The sequence below is a fragment of the Melanerpes formicivorus genome, unplaced genomic scaffold, assembly GCF_026170545.1.
Source record: "Melanerpes formicivorus ecotype bairdi unplaced genomic scaffold, bMelFor1.0.p_v2 SCAF_106, whole genome shotgun sequence".
Taxonomy (NCBI): domain Eukaryota; kingdom Metazoa; phylum Chordata; class Aves; order Piciformes; family Picidae; genus Melanerpes; species Melanerpes formicivorus.
This window is the reverse complement of record NW_027142458.1, coordinates 259,338-280,191: the sequence shown is the minus strand read 5'-3', so window position 1 is coordinate 280,191 and position 20,854 is coordinate 259,338. Positions and strand designations below refer to the sequence as shown.

At 48.7% G+C, this 20,854-nt stretch overlaps 1 protein-coding gene across 14 annotated transcripts in view; it reads left to right on the top strand.

The window, feature by feature from the left end:
• Nucleotides 1-2,712: 2,712 nt before the first annotated feature.
• The window catches only part of NEB (nebulin), a 178,863-nt gene continuing 160,721 nt past the window's right edge, over nt 2,713-20,854 (top strand). For all 14 annotated transcript variants that reach the window (XM_068166774.1, XM_068166767.1, XM_068166773.1 and 11 more), the window contains exons 1-11: nt 2,713-2,826; nt 4,237-4,302; nt 7,684-7,728; nt 10,335-10,586; nt 13,575-13,682; nt 16,319-16,423; nt 17,241-17,345; nt 17,452-17,556; nt 18,912-19,016; nt 19,853-19,957; nt 20,675-20,782. In XM_068166774.1, the coding sequence (XP_068022875.1) occupies nt 4,270-4,302; nt 7,684-7,728; nt 10,335-10,586; nt 13,575-13,682; nt 16,319-16,423; nt 17,241-17,345; nt 17,452-17,556; nt 18,912-19,016; nt 19,853-19,957; nt 20,675-20,782 (1,071 nt within the window). In that variant the 5' untranslated portion in view covers nt 2,713-2,826; nt 4,237-4,269. The remainder of the gene's footprint in view (nt 2,827-4,236; nt 4,303-7,683; nt 7,729-10,334; nt 10,587-13,574; nt 13,683-16,318; nt 16,424-17,240; nt 17,346-17,451; nt 17,557-18,911; nt 19,017-19,852; nt 19,958-20,674; nt 20,783-20,854) is intronic.

Genomic DNA, 20,854 nt, shown 5'->3' with positions numbered 1-20,854 from the left:
AATTCTCAGTCAGATGCAAGCAGGTCTATTGATTCTGTGATTCTATGATGGATAGAAAGCCTCTTGAGCCTTCAAGGTGTTGTGTTCAGGAGGCAACTGCAGGCCTGCAGTTCCCAGACCTGAACTGTTTGGGGTTTGTGAGGTGGGATCTGGCCTTGGCTTGTCAGCCTCTGCACTGGGATCCAGAGAGAGGCATTACAGGGCTGAATGATCAAGGCAGTGTCAGTAACCAGCAGGAAGGCTGTAGAAAACTGGCAGTTCTGCAGCAGTTCTGTCTTTTAGGGGTGAGGAGTTACAGTGTGACTGCTCTGGGGCCATTACAGACAGAGCCTCTCTGTTGATTGCCCCCACCCTGTACTCAGCACTGCTGAGGCACCACCTCAGAGAGTGGGTTCAGTTTGGGGCCCCTCGCTACAAGAAGGACATTGAGGGGCTGGAGTGGATCCAGAGAAGGGCAATGAAGATGGTGAAGGGTCTGGAGATCAGATCTGTTGAGGAGCAGCTGAGGGAACTGGGATTGTTCAGCCTGGACAAAAGGAGGCTGAGAGGAGACCTGGCTCTCCACAACTCACCTGAAGGGAGGTTGCAGCCAAGTAGGGGCCAGTCTCTTCTCCCAAGAAGCAAGCAATAGGATGAGAGGAAATGGCCTCAAGTTCTATGGGAGGTTTAAGCTGGACATGAGGAACAAATTCTTTTGCAAAAGGGTTGCCAAGTCCTGTTGCAGCTTGCCCAGAGCAGTGGTGGAGTCCCCATCCATGAGGGGATTGAAAAGCTGAGCAGATGTGGTGCTGAGGGACATGCTTTAGCAGCAGATTGATAGTGCTAGTTTAATGACTGGTCTTGAACTTAGTCTTCTTCAGCCTAAATGATGGTATGGAGTTGATGTCCTAGTGTCTTAGGAGTTGCAGGGTTTCTCCTTAAGGGACAGATTGCTTGCAGGAGCTTGCAAGGGAGCTGCACAGCAAATCACATCCCGTTTGGAAGCGCTTGCTGATTGTTGTCAGCACAGCCATCAGGACAGAGGAAGGCAAGCTTCTGTCGAGCTAGGAAAGCTGATTTTAAAGCAGGTGACTGGAATGAGGTGCAATAACAGCCAATATTGGAGCAGTGACTAGGAGGGAATGTCTCTTGGAGGAAGAGCAATGTGAAGTACCACTGCTAACCAGACCGTGAACCCGGACCTGTTGAAAAGGGACCACGAAGGGGAACGGTGAGTCACCAGCCACGGTGCTAATTATGGCATCAGTGGAGATTTGAGCTGGAAACAATAATGAATTACATGTTTAATTAAAAAAAAAAATAGAAAAAACCCTTGGCTCTTCACTCCATAAAGGCTTGTCATCACTTCTGTAGATGTCACATCATGCATCCAATCAGGGCTTCGGAGCAAAGTGACTGGGAGTTATTTCTGGAATGCACACACAGGGGATCTGGATGGGAGGGCAGAAGGTTAAGCTGACATTGCTCTTGTGAGACTCCATCAACGTGCTGCATTCATTTTCAGACATCTCCAAAAGATGTTAAGGAAACTGAAGGGCTTTTAAATCAACAGAAATCAGATGAAAAGGGGAAGGAATGCCTAGTAAAGCAAAATGCTAAGTAACTGACAGCAGAGAGCTTGCCTAAAGCAGGAAGGGAAGGATCTGCAGCTCCCTGCAGAATATAAAATGCTTGGCAGTAGTGAATGAGATATGATATTTCATGTGGATATAAATATTAACCTCTGGAAAGAGTTAAGGGACAAGATGATGTCTCTCAAGGGCTCCTGACAATCATTTGTTGAATTCTGTCATATAGTAGATGAGATGAGATCATTGCTGGTATGGGATTTTAAATGAAGAACTAAAGCCAGGCCTACAATGTGACTCAACTAGATGCCCTAAGAGGTCACTTCTGTTACCACCACCATGATTGTGCTGCATGCATCATATAAAGTTGGACCACCTCAAATACCTTGTGCATTAGATTTGCTCCTCTGTCACTCAATCTGTTTATTATGTGTCCTTAGGCCTTCTTTGCCAGGCATGTTGGTTGTTAACTGTGTTCAAGGAATTTTTTTGCCTGCAAGTAGCCAATTTTCACATGCTCCAGGGTCCATGTGTTCAGCTCTGTACCATAAGAAGTGATGGAACTACTGACACATGATTTGTATCACATCAAGTTGATGAAGAACTTTAAGTAGAGTTAGGGATGAAATTAAAGCCAGGCTTGTACTGAAAAATTAATTCACATTCCAGGCTTTTCTTCTTTCTCCTGAAGTTCAGAGATTCTTAAATTGGGGTAGTTTTGATTCAGGCTCAACAGAGGAATTAATCTTTCTCTCACTTCAAATTAATTGTTGCTGTAAGTTCAAGGCCTGCCTGGAGGTCTTCCTATGTGGTCTGCTTTAGGTGTTCCTGCTCTGGCAGGGGGCTTGGACTTGATGATCTTCAGAGGTCCTTTCCAACCCCTACCATTCTGTGCCTCTCACCTGAGAATGAAGGAAATGTCCCTTGTTTTCCAAGCCAGTGCTCCCTCTGATTTGCCTAGGCACCCATTTCAGCAGGGACCTGGTGGAGTCCAGTCAAGCTCTGATGTGTTTTGGCTTTCCTTGGGAGCACAGAAGCGCTCAGCTCTCCTCTCCTTCATGGTGCTGAGAACAGGTGGCCTCCTGTGGGGTCACCAAGTATATTTTGGGCTGAAACTCGAGCAGGCTGGAGCCAGATTGGCTGTGCTAGCCACATGAGTAATTAGGAGCTGATACACCAAGCTTGTTCTCGCCTGGTGCTGCTCAGGAGGGAAGGCTGGAGAGGCTTTGCTCCTAAGGATATTTACTGGATGTTGCTGGTAAGGACATTTAAATCCCATTTCACTTCTTTTCCCTGGAATGGGGTCTTGAGCTGTTTCCTGATCCTGTAGGATTTGGGGAGTTGTGGTTATGCCTTGCCCATAGAAGTCAGATTTTTCTGCTGGGATGACCAGTTGCAAACTCCAGTAAGAGGAAAAGAACCTGGAAGTTAGCTTTGGAAGCATAACTGAAGGTTATAATAGGGGCAGCTGGTAGAGGTTGTAGCCTTGTATTCAAGCTCTGCTTCTAGATTTTTCTTCATAACCTTTGGCCTACTTTTTCCACACCAGAGGCTGCTCATGAATGGGAGTTATTTTACTGATTAACATTCTGGTTGAACCAATTGATTAATTTTTTTCTGTGGGGGAGGAGGTAATTTCTCTCAACACATTGGAACTAAGAAGGGACAGTATTCCATGTCCCTATATTTAACCTGCAGTACTAGACTCCACTTGCCTCAGAAGGAATTGCAGCTTAGCCAGCTAAACAAAACCACCCCTGTCATTTGATAGTATTGGTTTTCATGGCAAATATCTTTGGACTCAGGAGCAGCTGTTCCAAAGCCTCATCCCCTACCAACATTAGAAACAGGGCTGCAGTCTCTGGTGGAAACTTGTACCTTTGCCTCACAGCAAAATCATTGCATTCATGAATTTGCCCAAAGGTTTTGGTGGCAATTTGTGCTTTGCAATGCAGCCAGCTGTGTGGATTTTCATCTGTTTTTTGGGTCTGAAGAAACAGAGAAGGGTTGGGGGGGAAAGGCCACAAGAGCTGCAAAAAAAACCCCAACCCTCACACAACATCTGCATAAGCTAATGCTGGGAAACCACAAATTGCCTCATTAACTTAAGGTCCCTGAAACCCAAACCCTTGCAATCTTTTTCCTACATGATGTTTTGATTTATGAATGAACACAGAATAGAGAGAGAAAGCTCCCATTCAAACAGGAGCTTGGGTAGTGTCAGGAAACCACAGAGAACAGTGGCAAAGGGATGAAAATATTCTTCATATCATCTTCTTGTGATTTAAAACACAACCATAATCAGCCTTCAAGAAGTCTCTTCCTCTGATTTTTAGGGGGGCTGTTTGTTTTCTTGTGTTTGTTTTCATTCCAGCATCGGTGTCACAACTCTTAGACTGTTGTCCCAGGTTGTGGTTCAGGTCAGCATGTTTGAGCCTTAACCCAATACTTCCCCAGGATGGTCAAAACAATGCCAGCTCCAAACAACTTTCTGGGGTTCAAGTGCTTTCTGCTGTCTCAGGTTCTTTCCCTGACCAGCCCACGAGGTTGGAACAATCTGATTAGTTGCTCACCATGGCCCCAGGTGCTTTATGAACTGGCAGAGTGGTTTATCACAGTCCTTTCATTCTTGGGCTAATACTGTCTTATTCATTTGCTGCTTGACCAGTGAGTGGGGGAGAGAGAGAAGAATACCCTCAAAATGGAGGAAGAAGAATATGAGGAGGTTGTGGAGGTAAGAAGAAAGTCTGAGTGTGGAAATATTTGCTTCCTGCCTTGTGAATGAATTTATTAATCACTTCAATGAGATGTTGCTCAGCAGCACTGATGGCTGCTTGCTGTTTGCTCTCTGAAAATCAGGGTGCTGTTAGGTGCCTGTTAAATGGTTTAAATCAATAGAAAGCAGCAACAACAACAAAGTTGCTCTCAGTGGAGTGAAGTCTCCCTGGTTCCTGTCATAGTTTCTCTGCTTAATCCCACACCCCTGTTGCAAGGCTTTCTGATTACTCCTCTGCATAATTATAGATGCAGTGGGCCATCTCCTCTCCCTCCTGGCTTGCCCTCTGTCATCCAATCCATGCTAGAAGGGATGACTTGGGAAGCCACTTTCTAGCCTCCCCTCTGTGCCCACTGCACTGCAGGAATGCAGCAGTTTTGTGGCACCAGGGTTTCACTAACCAATTTAACCTTAAATGTTGCAGAGGTGGAGCTAGATTTAAACCTGTAGATATCCATGGAGCTACATCAGGGATTGGTCTGTGGATGGGGCATTTAAATTCACTGTCCTATGCCTCACTGTTTGGTCCCAGCCATCTGATTTAAAAATTCCTGGGGAACTGGGGAACCTACAACTCGATGATAAGAGAGAGTTCCATTGGAATGAGTTTGTTACTGGAACAGGTAAGGGTAACAAGCAGCCTGGTCTTCCCTGTTGCTGTGTTTCTATTCTGAAATGCAGTTGTGTTATGAAACACATAAATGGTTATAACCAATTGCTCAGTGTTTGCAGAGAGTCACAGAGTGGTAGGGGTTGGAAGGGACCACCAGAGATCATCCAGTCCAACCCCTCCTGCCACAGCAGGGTCACGTAGGGCAGGTCACACAGGAGTGCACCCAGGCAGATCTTGAAAGTTGCCAGAGAAGGAGACTCCACAACCCCTCTGGGCAGCCTGTACTAGGGCTCCAGCACCCTCACAGCAAAGAAGATTCTGCTCATGCTGAGGTGGAATCTCTTGTGTTCCAGTTAGTACATGTTGTTCCTTGTCTTGTTACCACCAAAGAGACTGCCCCCTTCATTTTGATGCTCACCCCTCAGATGTTTATGTACATTAATAAGATCCCCCCTTACCCTTCTCCTCTCCAGACTGAACAGCCCCAGGTCTCTCAGTCTTTTTTCATAGGAGAGATGTTCAAGTCCCCCAGCCATCCTTGTAGCTCTCTTGTGGACTCTCTCCTGCAGATCCCTGTCTCTTTTGAACTGAGGAGCCCAAAACTGGAGACAGTATTCCAGGTGGAGTCTCACCAGGGCAGAGTAGAGGGGGAAGAGAACTTCCTTAGACTTGCTGTTTGAGGAAAAGGAGAATCTGGTACAAATGTAGACATCTCCCAACTCTTTCATCTCTGGACTGCATTCAGTGGACTGTTGATTTCTGTCAGTGTGACATCACTGAGCCTTGACTGGCTTCATACATTTCAAATAGTGAATGGGACAACATTTTGCCAGTGGAATGAATTGAAGCTGGTTTGGAAGATAAGTGTTATTGTTCAGAAAGTCCTTTATAAAGACCTACTTACAAACACACCAGGCCTTCCTTACATACCCTAGTGCCATGTGAGTGTGTTTGTGCTTCCTGAGCTCTCTGCAACAAAATGTGCCTTGCCTTTTTGGTCAATGTTTATTTGCTGCTGCTGGAGTGATTCATAGATTCATAGAAGGGTTTGGGTGGAAAAGGGACCTTGAAGATCATTCACTTCCAAACCCCCTGCCATGGGCAGGGACACCTTCCACTTGATCAGGTTGCTCAAAGCCTCAGCCAACCCTGAACACCTCCAGGGAGGAGGCATCCACTGCCTCCCTGGGCAACCTGTGGTATGTTGGGGTTTTGTCTAAACAGCTTTTTGTGAGTTCACTGGTGCTAAGGAGAAAGGGAGACCAGTCAGTGTTGCAGATGGGAGACCAGTCAATGTTGCAGATGGTACCAGAGAATGTTACAGGCCTCTGAAGTAGTCTCCCATAACCAAAGTTAGGAGATGTGGGATGGAAAAGTGGACAAAAACATGGGTGGCAAACTGACTGGGCTGCTGAGCTTAGAATGGTGCCCAGTGGTACACAGCCTTGCTGGCAGCCAGTAATTACTGGTGTCCTTCAAGGATCTGTAGCTCAGAAGATCTCTGAGGGCAGCTTTAGAGAGAGGAACCTACTGCAGTGCTCTCACTGTGCCAGACACTTGGAAAATGCTGGGGTTTGGAATGCTGCTTCTTTAGAACAGAATAGAATAGAATTAACCAGGTTGGAAAAGACCTCAGAGATCATCAAGTCCAACCTATCACCCAACACCATCTCATCAACTAAACCATGGCACCAAGTGCCTCAGCCAGGCTCTTCCAGTGATGATGACACCCCACCACCTCCCTGGGCAGAACATCCCAATGGCCAATCTCTCTTGCTGGGAAGAATTTCTTGCTAACATCCAGCCTAAACCTCCCCTGGCACAGCCTGAGACTGTGTCCTCTTGTTCTGGTGCTGACTGCCTGGGAGAAGAGACCAACCCCCACCTGGCTCCAACCTCCCTTCAGGGAGTTGCAGACAGCAAGAAGGTCTCCCCTGAGCCTCCTCTTCTGCAGGCTCAGCAACCCCAGCTCCCTCAGCCTCTCCTCACAGGGCTGTGCTCCAGACCCCTCCCCAGCTTTGTTGCCCTTCTCTGGACACATTCAAGAGTCTCAATGTCCTTCTTAAACTGAGGGGCCCAGAACTGGACACAGGACTCAAGGTGTGGCCTAACCAGTGCTGAGCACAGGGCAGAATGACCTCCCTGCTCCTGCTGGCCACACTGTTCCTGCTGCAGGCCAGGATGCCATTGGCCTTCTTGGCCACCTGGGCACACTGCTGGCTCTTGTTCAGAGCCTACCATCAACCAGCACCCCCAGATCCCTTTCTGCCTGGCTGCTCTCAGCCACTCTGACCCCAGCCTGTAGCACTGCGTTGGGCTGTTATGGCCAATGTGTAGAACCCTGCACTTGGATGTGTTCAATCTCCTGCCCTTGGACTCTGCCCATCTGTCCAGCCTGGCAAGGTCCCTCTCTTTTCTTTTAGTGTGGGCATCAGTCTTCACTCTTGTGGGTAAAACTAGATAATGAACCTGCATTAATTGCCAGGGGGGAGAGGATGATTGATTAAGGAACATAAGGAGAAAAATCCAATCATTAATGCAAAAACTGAGCAGGTGCTCAGAATTACTGAGGATGCCAGTGTGGCTGTGGAGGAGCTGAGGGGCTACAGCACTGTTTCTCCACAGCTTGCCAGAAGGTAAAATTTTCTCTTCTCTGTGATCTGAGCTAACAATGATTTGTTTTTTCCCCCTTTTTGTTGTGTTGTTTGGTTTGTTTATTCCCATAGTACTACATAGAAGAAACAATTATTGAAGAAGGTGAACCACATGAGGTAAAGGTCCCTGTCATGTTGCATGTGGTGTGTGCCTGCATGTAATGGATGCATAATGCTCAATCAGTGACCTTTTAGTATAGTACCAGTCAGGGTTGGAAGGGACCACAAGGATCAGCTAGTTCCAACCCCCCTGCCATGGGCAGGGACACCCCACACTACATCAGGCTGCCCAGAGCCTCATCCAGCCTGGGCTTAAACACCTCCAGGGACAGGGCCTCAACCACCTCCCTGGACAACCCATTCCAGGGCTTCACCACTCTCATGGGGAAGAACTTCCTCCTCACCTCCAGCCTGAATCTCCCCACCTCCAGCTTCATTCCATTCCCCCTAGTCCTATCACTGCCTGAGATCCTGAGCAGTCCCTCCCCAGCCTTCCTGTAGCCCTCTTCAGATCCTGGAAGGCCACAATGAGGTCACCTCTGAGCCTTCTCTTCTCCAGACTGAACAGCCCCAACTCCTTCAGTCTGTCCTCATAGGGGAGGTGCTCCAGCCCTCTGCTCATCCTCATTTTGTGCTCTGAGGTCTAGTTTTTCATATAAAACACACAAGTATCAACCAGCACTTGCTTCTTAATGCTGTACTTCCTCTTGCAAGATCCTGTTATGGAATGGTCTCAAGGAATCCTGGCTTGATCTTGAGCATCCTGTCTGCCACTCTTTGATTTCCATTAGAAGGAGCTGTGGATGTGACCATCAGAAGAGCACCGTGCTGATTTCTGTCCTGCCCTGTGTCATGCTGTCAGTCTTGCTGCCTGGCCAGCAGCTAAGTGCACAGGAGCTGACAAAAAGAGGTTCCATGAATAACAAGAAACACAGGCAGGAAGATTACTGAAGTAACATATTGACAGCAATCCAATTCTTAGTACAAAAGCAGATTAGAGCACAAAGGTCAGGGCTGGGCTGGCTGCCAGAGGAGTGCCAGAGGCTCTCCAGGAAGCCCTCTGGCTTCCCAAAGGGAAGAAGGGAGAGAGGCTGAAGGGCTGGGAAAGAAACTCAGCCAGCTGGAATGGAAAGAAGAACAATGCCATGGGAGAGAGACAATGAGACACAAACCAACATGGAACCCAACTCCTGAGGGCAATGATGGCACCATTGGCACCACTGATGCTGGGGGGCAGGCACTGAGCAAGTCCCAGCCTGGACTCAGCAGCAGATAGGAAATGGATTCAGGAGATGAATTTTGGAAGTGAATTCAGGAACACAGGGATGGGGATGGAAGGCAGAAGGGACAGAGTCCTGCTGGGACACCAGCCAGGGAAGAAGAGGCTTTGCCCTGGGCATCCCTCAGCTTGCTCCTGAAGATTCCATCCATGGGCTGCGATCCCTTGTTGGGCGCTTGAGGGTCCCCTGTCCTGGCTGCTCCTCCCTTCTGGTGCCCCCCAGTGCTGCTGTGTTGCCCCTCAAGGTGTGGCACCAGCTGTGGCAGTGCCCTTGGTGTGCAGAGGCAGAGCTTTTCTGCAGGCAGCCCTTGGCAGGAACTCTTCCACCAGCTTCTGCCTTCTAGAAGCAGCCCCGAACTGCCCTGAGCTTCAGCAAGTGCCTCAGTGAGCAGAGTTCAGAGTCCCAGCCCTGACCAGAATTGGTTCTGCTCTGTCTCAGACTACCACTATATGTTGATAAACAAGTAGGTAAATGATTGAATGGACGCTTGAGTGCCTGATTATTGAAGCAGCACAGCTATGTTTCTGCCATGACTGTGATCTGGCCATGAGAAAATGCAGTTTAGTAGAAAAGGTGATTTGGGGTGTTTGTTCATTTGTGCATTGTGTGTTTACAACCAGATCCCAAAGACTTGGTCCCAAGACTGTCTCCTGTGTCCAAGCCTTTCCTTTTGCCAGGGGAAGATAATTTTTTTGTATGACAGGAAGCACCACTCACCTGCCTTCACAACTTCCAGTGACAACTTTAGAGGCCTTGGCTCTGTTTCTTCAACACAAATTGGGCACTGAGAACAATTTCTACACTTGGTTGTAGCTGCTGGTGGTGCCACCTGAGAAATCCCCAGGTTCCAGTGAGAAAAGAGGTCACAGGAGCTTTCTGAGTAATTATCATAGAATCACAGAATGGTCTGGGTTGGAAGAGACCTCCAGAGGTCATCCAGTCCAACCCCCTCTGCAGTCAGCAGGGGCATCCTCAACTAGATCAGGCTGCCCAGAGCCCTGTTGAGTCTCACTTTGAATATCTCCAGGCTTGGGGCCCCAACCACCTCCCTGGGCAACCTGTTCCAGTGTTCCAGTGTTCCAGTGTTCCCTGAATCATGGGGAGATTCAGGCTGGAGGTGAGGAGGAAGTTCTCCCCATGAGATTCTATGAATTCCCCAACACCCAATCTAAATCTGCTTTTCTGCACTTTGAAGCCATTGTCCCCTGTCCTATCACTACAGGCCTTTGTAAACAGAATTTGATTATCAGCCATTCACTTCATTGCTTGGCAGGGGTTCAGGTTCAGTGATCCCAGTAGGAAAAGTGCCACTGATTTTTGGCCTTGCAGGTGGTTCCTGGATAAGCCCTGAGCATCCTTTTGCTAGATAGGGGAGGTGAAAATTGCTCATTGGATGATTCATAGTTTTATAAACCAAGTAATTCTTTTCTTCTTTATTCCCAGGTGGTCACTGAGATCACTGAGACTATTAGCACAGACTTCACAGGTCCTGAAACAACACAGGTCACCTACACAGCTGAGTCTGGAAAACCTGCTGCTGCTGCTCCTGCTGCTGCTGCTCCTGCTGCTGCTGCTCCTGCCGCACATGCAGCAGCTCCAGTCAGAACGAAGACAATACGGACAAAAGTGGACACGTCCAAGTTCCTGACACCTTACCTGGAACACAGCAATAAAATGAAGGACCTCTTCAGTGAGGTAAAAGTCTTTCATAGAATCATCAAATCAATAAGGTTGGACACAGTCTCAAGCTGTGCCAGGGGAAGTTTAGGCTGGAGGTGAGGACAAAGTTCTTCACCGAGAGAGTCGTTCGCCATTGGAATGTGCAAACAGAGGTGGTGGAGTCCCCATCCCTGGAGGTGTTCAAGAGGGGATTGGATGTGGCACTTGGAGCCATGGTCTAGTCATGAGGTCTTGGGTGATAGGTTGGACTTGATGATCTTCAAGGTCTCTTCCAACCTTGGTGATACTGTGACCTTAGAGATCATCAAGTCCAACCTATCACCTAACACCTCATGACTAACTAAACCCTGGCTTCCAATCCCTTTTAGAATACCTCCAGGGATGGTGACCACCACCTCCCTGGGCAGCACATTCCAATGGCCAATCTCTCTTGCTGGGAAGAACTTTCTCCTCACCTCCAGCCTAAACTTCCCCTGGCACAGCTTGACACTGTGTCCTCTTGTTCTGGTGCTGGCTGCCTGGGAGAAGAGACCAACCCCCACCTGGCTACAGCCTCCCTTCAGGGAGTTGTAGACAGCAAGAAGGTCTCCCCTGAGCCTCCTCTTCTCCAGGCTAAGCAACCCCAGCTCCCTCAGCCTCTCCTCCCAGGGCTGTGCTCCAGACCTCTCCCCAGCCTCATTGCCCTTCTCTGGACATGTCTGAGTGTCTCAATATCCTTCTTAAGTTGAGTGGCCTAGAATTTTCATGAGGAACACCAGCTTTAGAAGTATTTAATAGGTACCTTCAAGCTGCTGTTTCATCTCCTATATTTAATTTTGTCTTGTATATTATTAATGTCACTTGCCTGAAGTAGGAGTTTTCCTTCTTTTAATTAGCCCCTCGCTTGCCTGTTTCCTGCTGAAGTGCATGAGGCACAAAAAGTGCCTTGAGGCACAAAAAGTGCCTTGAGGCAGATGGCTGAATGCTGTCAGAGATGTCAGGCAGTAGGACTCCTGCACTGCCTTCAATATTTGAGTGAAGGATCATAGAATCACAGAATTGTTTGGATTGGAAAAGACCCCCAAGATTGAGTCCCAGCACCACCATGGCCACTAAACCATCTCCCAAAGTGCCATGGCCACAGGTTTCTTGAACACCTCCAGGGGTCGTGACTCCACCACCTCCCTGGGCAGCCTGTTCCAGTGCCTGACCACTCCTGCAGCAAAGAAATTGTTCCTCATCTCCAACCTAAACCTCCCCTGGCACAATTTCAGGCCATTTCCCCTCATTCTATCACTGACACTAGGGAGAAGAGACCAACCCCCACCTGGCTCCATCCTCCTTTCAGGGAGCTATAGAGAGCAATGAGGTCTCCCCTCAACCTCCTTTTCTCCAGACTAAACAGCCCTAGTTCCCTTGGCTGCTCCTCAGCATCCCTGCTCTCCAGACCCTTCACCAGCTTTGTTGCCCTTCTCTGGATATGCTTCAGCCCCTCAATGTCCTTCTTGTAGTAAGGATCCCAAAATTGAACCCAGGATGATAACAGAGTCTAATATTTCTTGAACAGCAAAACCTCAGTAGTATTTCTGCTAGTGTATCTCTCCACCCCTCTACACATACTCAAGAAAAATCCTTGTGTACAGTAGATAGGAGCAAGCACCCACCTAATTTCCTGTTATGGGGTAGCAAAGTCCAGTAAACCAATACTAGAGGATGTTGTGGAAAGAGGAAACTCACTCTGCTCAGAGCCCCTTTCTGGCATTTTAATGTCTATTACCCACTAGCCTTCACTTTTTAAAGTTAATAGTATCATAGTATCAGTCAGGGTTGGAAGGGACCACAAGGATCATCTAGTTCCAACCCCCCTGCCATGGGCAGGGACACCCCACACTAGATCAGGCTGCCCAGAGCCTCAGCCAGCCTGGGCTTAAACACCTCCAGGGACAGGGCCTCAACCACCTCCCTGGACAACCCATTCCAGGGCTTCACCACTCTCATGGGGAAGAACTTCCTCCTCACCTCCAGCCTGAATCTCCCCACCTCCAGCTTCATTCCATTCCCCCTAGTCCTATCACTACCTGAGATCCTGAGCAGTCCCTCCCCAGCCTTCCTGTAGCCCTCTTCAGATCCTGGAAGGCCACAATGAGGTCACCTGGGAGCCTTCTCTTCTCCATCCTGCACAGCCCCAACTCCTTCAGTCTGTCTTCATAGGAGAGGTGCTCCAGCCCTCTGCTCATCTTTGTGGCCCTTCTCTGGACACCTTCCAGCACCTCCAGATCCCTCTTGTAATAGGGGCTCCAGAACTGGAGGCAGTACTCCAGGTGGGGTCTCAGCAGAGCTGAGCAGAGGGGGAGGATCACCTCCCTTGCCCTGCTGGCCACACTTCTCCTGATGCAGCCCAGGATCTGATTGGCTTTCCTAGTCCAAGAGTGCTACCCTCACCCACATATGTTCCTTATCTTCGGTCACTGAACCAAATAACTGTGAGTTTACCAGTATCAAGCTCCCAAGGAGAATAGAATCAGTTGGAAGTGATCTAAAGCAGGCTAAAGGTGGAAATTCATGGATTCATTCATAGAATTGTTTGGGTTGGAAGGGACCCTAAAGGTCACCTAGTTCCAACCCCCTTGCCACAGGCAGGGACACCTTCCACTAGAGCACGTTACGCAAGGCTTCATCCTGCCTGGCCTTGAACACCTCTGGGGAGGGGGCATCCACAACCTCCCTGGGGCAACCTTCACTGTAAAGAATTTCTCCCTAATACCTAGTCTACAACTGCAATCACTTCAAACACTTCAAACTTGAGCCCATCCCCTCTCACCCTGTCAGTACAAGCCCTTGCAAAACTGAATGAAGCAAACCAGTCGGCCGAAATAAGCACAGCTCTGTCAATATAACTGAGTGATGGCCAGGTTCTACTGTCCCATTATCTGCTTCAAATCCCTGTGCTAGCCAGATAAGTCAGTCAACACTTGCTGCACTCTTTTCTGTGGGTACATTTTGATTGTCACTGTTTTCTTCCAGAACAAGTACAAGGAAAAGTTCAGGAAAGAAAAAGGCAAACCATATGCTTCCACGGTCGACACCCCTGAAATCCGGAGGATCAAGAAAGTGCAAGACCAGCTCAGTGAGGTAGGCAACAAGGGTCAGAAAGCCCACCCCCAAAAAATGTCTTTGCTGAGTGCTAAAGCAGCCAATTGAGCCACAGTTTGAAATGGTAGAGTGATGATCTATATGGTGCCAAGGTGATCAGGAAGTTTGGCAGAAAGAAGAGTGAGGAACGCAGAGCCTGTGAGTGCTGTCTTGGCAGTTGGAATTGAGGGCTCTCAGGAATGAGGATGGGATGGGTCCTTTCTAGCTGACCTACAGCACTGCTTCATTGTGGCTAAAGAGGTTTGACAGTTCCTGATCAGGAGTTACAAGCACGGGAGGTGATTCAGAGATTGCAGTGGGTTTGGAGGGATGCTCAAAGGTCATTTGGACCAACCTCGCTGCAGTCAGCAGGGACACCTCCAACTAATTCAGGTTGCCCAGGGCCACATCAAGGTTGATCTTCAATGTCTCCAGGAACAGGGGCTTCAAAAACATCTCTGGGCAGCCTGTTCCAGTATCTCATCACTCTCATTGTAAACAGCTTCCTCCTGATGTCAACCTAATTCTCCCTTGCTCCAGTTTCAAACCATTGTCCCTCATCCTATCCCCACAGGCCCTTCTAAACAGTCCCTCCCCAGCCTTCCTGTTGGTCTCCTTCGGATATTGAGATGCAGCTATAAGGTCCCCCTGGAGCCTTCTCTTCTCCAGGAAAAACAGCCCAAATTCTTTCAACCTCTCCTCACAGGAGAGGCTCTCCAGCCCTCTGATCACCTCTGTAACCCTCCTCTGGACCCACTCCAGCAGGTCCATGTCACTCCTGTGTTGGAGCTTATCAGTGCTCAGGAGAAGAGTATGTGTGAAATTCTGCTCCACTCCTGATTTAAGATGCTTGGAGAAACATGATGCAGCAATCCATGTGCTAATGCTGCCTGAACCTGCTGTCAAGCTGGGCCTGGTATCACTACATCAGGGTGATTTTGTGCCCAAGCTGCTGGGCACAATGGAGTAGAATAGAATCATACTGGGTGGAAAAGACCTTTAAGATCATAAAGTCCAACCATTATCTAACTCTACCAAGTCTGGTGCTAAACCATGTGTCTGGTGCTAAGGCATCACACCTCTGCATCTTTTAAACACCTCCATGGATGGGGATTCAACCACGTCCCTGAGCAGCCTGTTCCAGTGTTCAAGAACCTTTTCAAGGAAGATTTTGCTTCTAATATCCAACCTAAACCTCCTCTGGTGATACCTGAGGCCATTCCCTCTCATCCTGTCACTTGTTACTAGCAAGAGGAGGCTAAGCCCATCTTGCTCCAAATTCCTTTCAGGGAGTTACAGAGAGCAAGGCCTCCCTCAGCCTCCTTTTGTCCAGGCTGAACAACCCCAGGTCCCTCAGCTGCTCCTCACCAGACCTGTTACAGTATCACAGGATAACTAAGGTTGGAAGAGACCTCGAGGATCATCGAGTCCAACCTGTCACCACAGAGCTCATGACTAGACCATGGCACCAAATGCCACATCCAATTCCCTCTTGAACACCTCCAGGGATGGGGACTCCACCACCTCCCTGGGCAGCACATTCCAATGACGAATGACTCTCTCAGTGAAGAACTTTCTCCTCACCTTGAGTCTAAACCTCCCCTGGTGCATCTTGAGACTGTGTCCTCTTGTTCTGGTGCTGAGTGCCTGGGAGAAGAGACCAACCCCCTCCTGGCTACAACCACCTTTCAGGTAGTTGTAGAAGGCAATGAGGTCTCCCCTGAGCCTCCTCTTCTCCAGGCTAAACAACTCCAGCTCCCTCAGCCTCTCCTCACAGGGCTGTGCTCAAGGCCTCTCCCCAGCCTTGTTGCCTTTCCCTGGACACCTTCAAGTGTTTTGATGTCCTTCTTAAACTGAGGGGCCCAGAGCTGGACACAGGACTCAAGGTGTGGCCTAACCAATGCAGAGTACAGGGGCACTATGACCTCCCTGCTCCTGCTGGCCACACTATTCCTAATGCAGGCCAGGATGCCATTGGCCCTCTTGGCCACCTGGGCACACTGCTGGCTCATGTTTAAGCAGCTGTCAATCAGCACCCCCAGGTCCCTCTCTGTTTGGGAGCTCTCAGCCACTCTGACCCCAGCCTGTAGCTCTGCATGGGATTGCCGTAGCCAAAGTGCAGCTCCTGGCACTTGGACTTGTTGAATGCCATCCCATTGGACTCTGCCCATCTGTCCATTCGGTCGAGGTCCCTCTGCAGAGCCTTTCTACCCTCTAACTGACCAACATCTGCTCCTAGTTCTGCAGACTGTGGTGGTTATGGTTTGACACTACAGCTGGTGTTTACCTTGTAGTGGGCTGTTCAATGCAGATGTACCACACAGCATGGGGATCTCTCCATCTCCTTATAGAGGGTGGAAGCACTCTGAGGAAGGACTCTGAGTACAGAGGGAGCCTACCTCCAGCTTGGACTCACAGCTCTTGAAGCTGTCTCCAAGCTGCATTTCTTCCTCAGTTAACTCACAAGAAGCTGGTTCCCAGCAGATCCATCTCTGAGGAACAACTAGGCCTAAATATTTTCTTGAGTTCAGATTCTGGGTGTTTGCAGTGTCAGGAAGCTGCCATCCTGCTTTTAAATGCCAAGCTGTCAGGTTTTGCTGCACAAATGAATGCCCTTTTTTTGGTGCCTGCTGTAGGTTAAATACCGCATGGCTGGGGGAGTTGCCAGAACTATCTGCCACGTTGATGAGAAGGCCATGGACATAGAACATGCAAAGAAGGTGTCACAGCAAGTGAGCAAGGTGAGAGCGAGCTCTGGCTTGGCTTTCTGGCAGGGTTGGGGATGTTGGTGGATTGTGGTGTTGCTGGTATGAATAAAGGTTTGAGCTCAGGGCACTAAAGCCGTGTCTGTAGAATAGTTTAGAAGCACAGGGAGAGAAAGCAGAGGAGTTAATAAGGTGAGTAGGAATATGGAATGGTTTAGGATAGAAGGGACCATCTAATTCCAACCCTGTGCCATGGGCAGGGACACCTCCTAGACTAGCTTGCTCTAGGCCCTGGCTTTGAACACTTTCAGGGCTGGAGAACTTCCACAGCTTCCTTGAGCAACCTCTTCCAGTGCCTCACCACCCTCATGGGGAAGAATTTCTTCCTAATGTCTAATCTAAATCCAGCTTTTTCTGGTTTGAAGCCTCCTCATGTGAAAAGTCCCTCTCTAGCTCTCCTGTAGCCCCTTCAAATCCTGGAAGGCTGCTCTAAGGTCTCCCTGAAGCTTTTTCTCCTCCAGATTGAACAACCCCAACACTCTCAGCCTGTTCTCACAGCAGAGCTGCTCTAGCCCTTGGGTCATCTTCATGGCCTCCTCTGGACCTGCTCTAACAGTTCAATGTCCTTGTGTTGAGGGCTCTATTGCTGGACCCAGCACTGCAGGTGGGGTCTTATGAGAGTGAGGTAGAGGAGGACAACCACCTCCCAAATGAAATGCTTTCAGTTGATGTTAAATGTTGCTGGTTTAAGAGCTTTCCCCTTGGAAAAAAAGTCTTTGTAGCAGGGAGCTAGTTCACCAAAGTCAATGTTTTTGAATGATGGAGTAACAAATGCACTGCCCTTTCTTTCCAGGTATTATATAAACAGAACTGGGAAGAGAATAAGGACAAGTACCTGCTTCCCCCTGATGCTCCAGAGCTTGTGAATGCAATAAAAAACACAGCAATGTTCAGCAAGGTAAGGGGGGGGGGGAAATCCCAGGCCTGGGCAGCTGAAGTGCAAGAATCATCCCACATCAGAGATGAATTCATAACAAGCATTCTGGCCTTTTCCTATTGCTTAGAAACTCTACACTGAAGAGTGGGAAGGAGACAAAACATTGTTCTATCCCTACAACGACAGTCCAGAGCTCAGAAGGGTGGCAGAGGCTCAGAAGTCTCTGAGTGATGTAAGTATCAAAGCTGGATTGACAGCTGGGGGACTGCACAGTGTGACTTGGTGGACTTTGAGTGGGTAGAAAAGCTTCATAACACAACAGGAGGTCAAAAGACCTAGATGGGCTCTGACAGGAGTGCCATTGGAATAGAAAGAAAGCTACTTCAGAGGAGAAATCTGTTGGCAACTTGATGCCAGATGGTGAGTGAAATAATTAATTTATTAAAGACCTTCTGAGGTTACCAGTAAGAAGGCCTCCAGTATCTCTCCAAATGCCTGGTGAAACACTCAGGCTTGGCTCTAAGCCCAGTTTTCTCTGTGGTGACTCTGCAAATATGTCTTTCTAGAATCACACGGAATGCTCTGGGTTGGAAGGGACCTCCAAAAGACATCTAGTCCAAGCCTCTCTGCAGTAAGCAGAGGCATTCTCAACTAGATCAGGTTGCCCAAAGCCTTGCTGAGCCTCACCTTGAATATCTCCAGGGATGTGGTTTCAATTACTTCCCTGGGTAACCTGTTCCAGTGATCCACTACCCTCATGGTGCAGAACTTGTTCCTCCTATCCAATCTAAATCTGCTCTTCTCTAGTTTGAAGCCATTTGCCCTCATCCTATCACTACAGGCCTGTGTAGAAGTGATAAAAGAAGTCAGGCATTCATGAGGCTGTATGATTTGCTGATATCTAGGTAGACAGAACTCTTCAGGTAGTTTTCTAGATGTCCAGAAATTTACTAACCTATGATTATTAGGTGCAGCAAAGTACTATCCATGAAAACTTTCCCAAGGAGCTAATTCTTTTCCTCTGTCTCCTGCCAAGAGGCTTCTCAGTAGTCCTCCAGCATACATGGATTGAAAGAGTTCACACTGCAGTAGCTGTGGAAAGATCACAGGATGTCAGGGGGTGGAAGGGACCCAAAGAGATCATTGAGTCCAACCCCCCCTGCCAGAGCAGGACCATACAATCTGGCTCAGGTCACACAGGAACACATCCAGCCAGGCCTTGAAAGTCTCCAGAGAAGGAGACTTCACAACCCCTCTGGGCAGCCTGTTCCAGTGCTCTGTGACCCTCACAGTTCCCCCTTGTGTTGAGGTGGAACCTTCTGTGCTGCAACTTACATCTGTTGCTCCTTGTCCTATCCTAGGATGCAAGTGAGCAGAGCCTGTCCCCTCCCTCCTGACCCCCCAGCCTTCAGATATTGATAAACATTGATGAAATCCCCTCTAAGTCTTCTCTTTCCCAGACTAAAAAGCCCCAGGTCCCTCAGCCTCTCTTCTTAAGGCACATGTTCTGGTAGTGTTAGCAGAGCTCTGTGCTCTGCTGCTTCAGCTGGGGGTTCCTCTAGGTGTTGACTTCTTTGCTGTTTACAGATTGTCTACAAGAAAGGGCACGATGAAAGGAAATTGAAATTTACTTCTCTGCCAGATCCACCTGATGTGGAACAAGCCAAGAAAGTGACAAAGCAGCTGAGTGATGTGAGTAGAGTGCAGACCTATTCTTTCTGCAGAAATTTCAGGTTTGGAGTTTGGGAGGCAAAAAGGAAAGGAAAACAAAAGACCAGAGCTCATATGAAGAACCCTCTGGTTTCCAGTGCTGGAAGCCACTTCCCTTCTTCCTGAAGTGGCTCAGAGAAAACACTGGCAAGCCTCAGGGGAAAGGTATCATAGTATCAGTCAGGGTTGGAAGGGACCACAAGGATCATCCAGTTCCAACCCCCCTGCCATGGGCAGGGACACCCCACACTAGATCAGGCTGCCCAGAGCCTCATCCAGCCTGGGCTTAAACACCTCCAGGGACAGGGCCTCGACCACCTCCCTGGACAACCCATTCCAGGGCTTCACCACTCTCATGGTGAAACTTGTTCTTGCCAGTGAATTCAGTTTTCCCAAAACATGTCTGAATGTATTGGTCAGCATGATGAACACCCCCTTATCAATCTTCTTGAGACCAAACAGCCCCAGGTCTCAGACTCTCCTCATCAGAGAGATGCTCCAGAGCTCTCAGCATCTTTCTAGCCTCTGTTGGACTGTCTCTGGGCACCACTAACAAGAGTCTGGCACTATTATTTTGTCCCCTGCCCTTCAGCTCTGGCTGAGCATTGAGAAGATCCCTTCTCAGGCTGCTCTCTCCAGACCAAACAGCCCCAGGGCTCTCAGCCTTCTTCCATTTTGAGGCCATCACTCCTCATCCTCTCACTGCCTGCCTCTGTAAAACGTGTAGCAGCTTTCAAAAGCCCTTTGAAACCAAATCTGCAGAGTAAAGCTGGAGTTGTTTCTTGGGGACTGGGTTTGACTCTTTGATTTTGTTCTAGGTTATTTACCACAAGGACTACAAAACCAATGTCAAAGGCAAGTGGAGCCAAACCCCATGCTACGATGTTGCAGTGGCAAAAATGAACGCAGAAAATCTAAGCATGGTAAGGGAAAGCTTCAGCAAATCTCTAACATCTTCATCCTCTGCTTATGGGAATGTGGAAAGCACTGGCTGATTTTGCCTCTTTCAGAGAATCATAGAATTATTTGGGTTGGAGAAGCCCTCTAAGATCCCTGAGTCCAACCATCAACCCAACACCACCATGGCCATTAAACCATCTCCCAAAGTGCCATGGCCACAGGTTTCTTAAACACCTCCAGGGATGATGACTCCACCACCTCCTTGGGCAGCCTGTTCCAGTGCCTGACCACTCCTGCAGCGAAGAAATTGTTCCTCATCTCCAACCTAAACCTCCCCTGGCACAATTTCAGGCCATTTCCTCTCATTCTATCACCTGATGCTAGGGAGAAGAGCCCAACCCCCACCTGGCTCCAACCTCCTTTCAGGGAGCCATAGAGAGCAAGGAGGTCTCCCCTCAGCCTCCTCCAGGCTGAAGAGCCCCAGTTCCCCTCAGCTGCTCCTCACCAGAGCTGTTTTCCAGACCCTTCAGCAGCTTTGTTGCCCTTCTCTGGACCTGCTCCAGCCACTCAGTGTCCTTCTTGAAATGATGGGCCCAAAATAGACCCCAGTATCTGAGGTGCAACCTCACCAGTGCTGAGTACAGGGGAATAAGTTGCTAAATAAGCTACTTGGTGGGTGTCTGATTTATGATGCAACTGCAGATGATAGGCTGTTCTCTGTTTGTCTGTCTTCCTCACAGAGAAAATACCAGGAAGACTTTGAAAACATGAAAGACCAGATCTACTTTATGCAGACTGAGACTCCAGAATATGAAGCTAATAAGCGAGCTTCAGAAAACATCAGTAAGGTGTGTCCTGTGTGCTGCCTCAGGAGAGTTCTGATCACAGTATCACAGCATAACTAAGGTTGGAAAGGACCT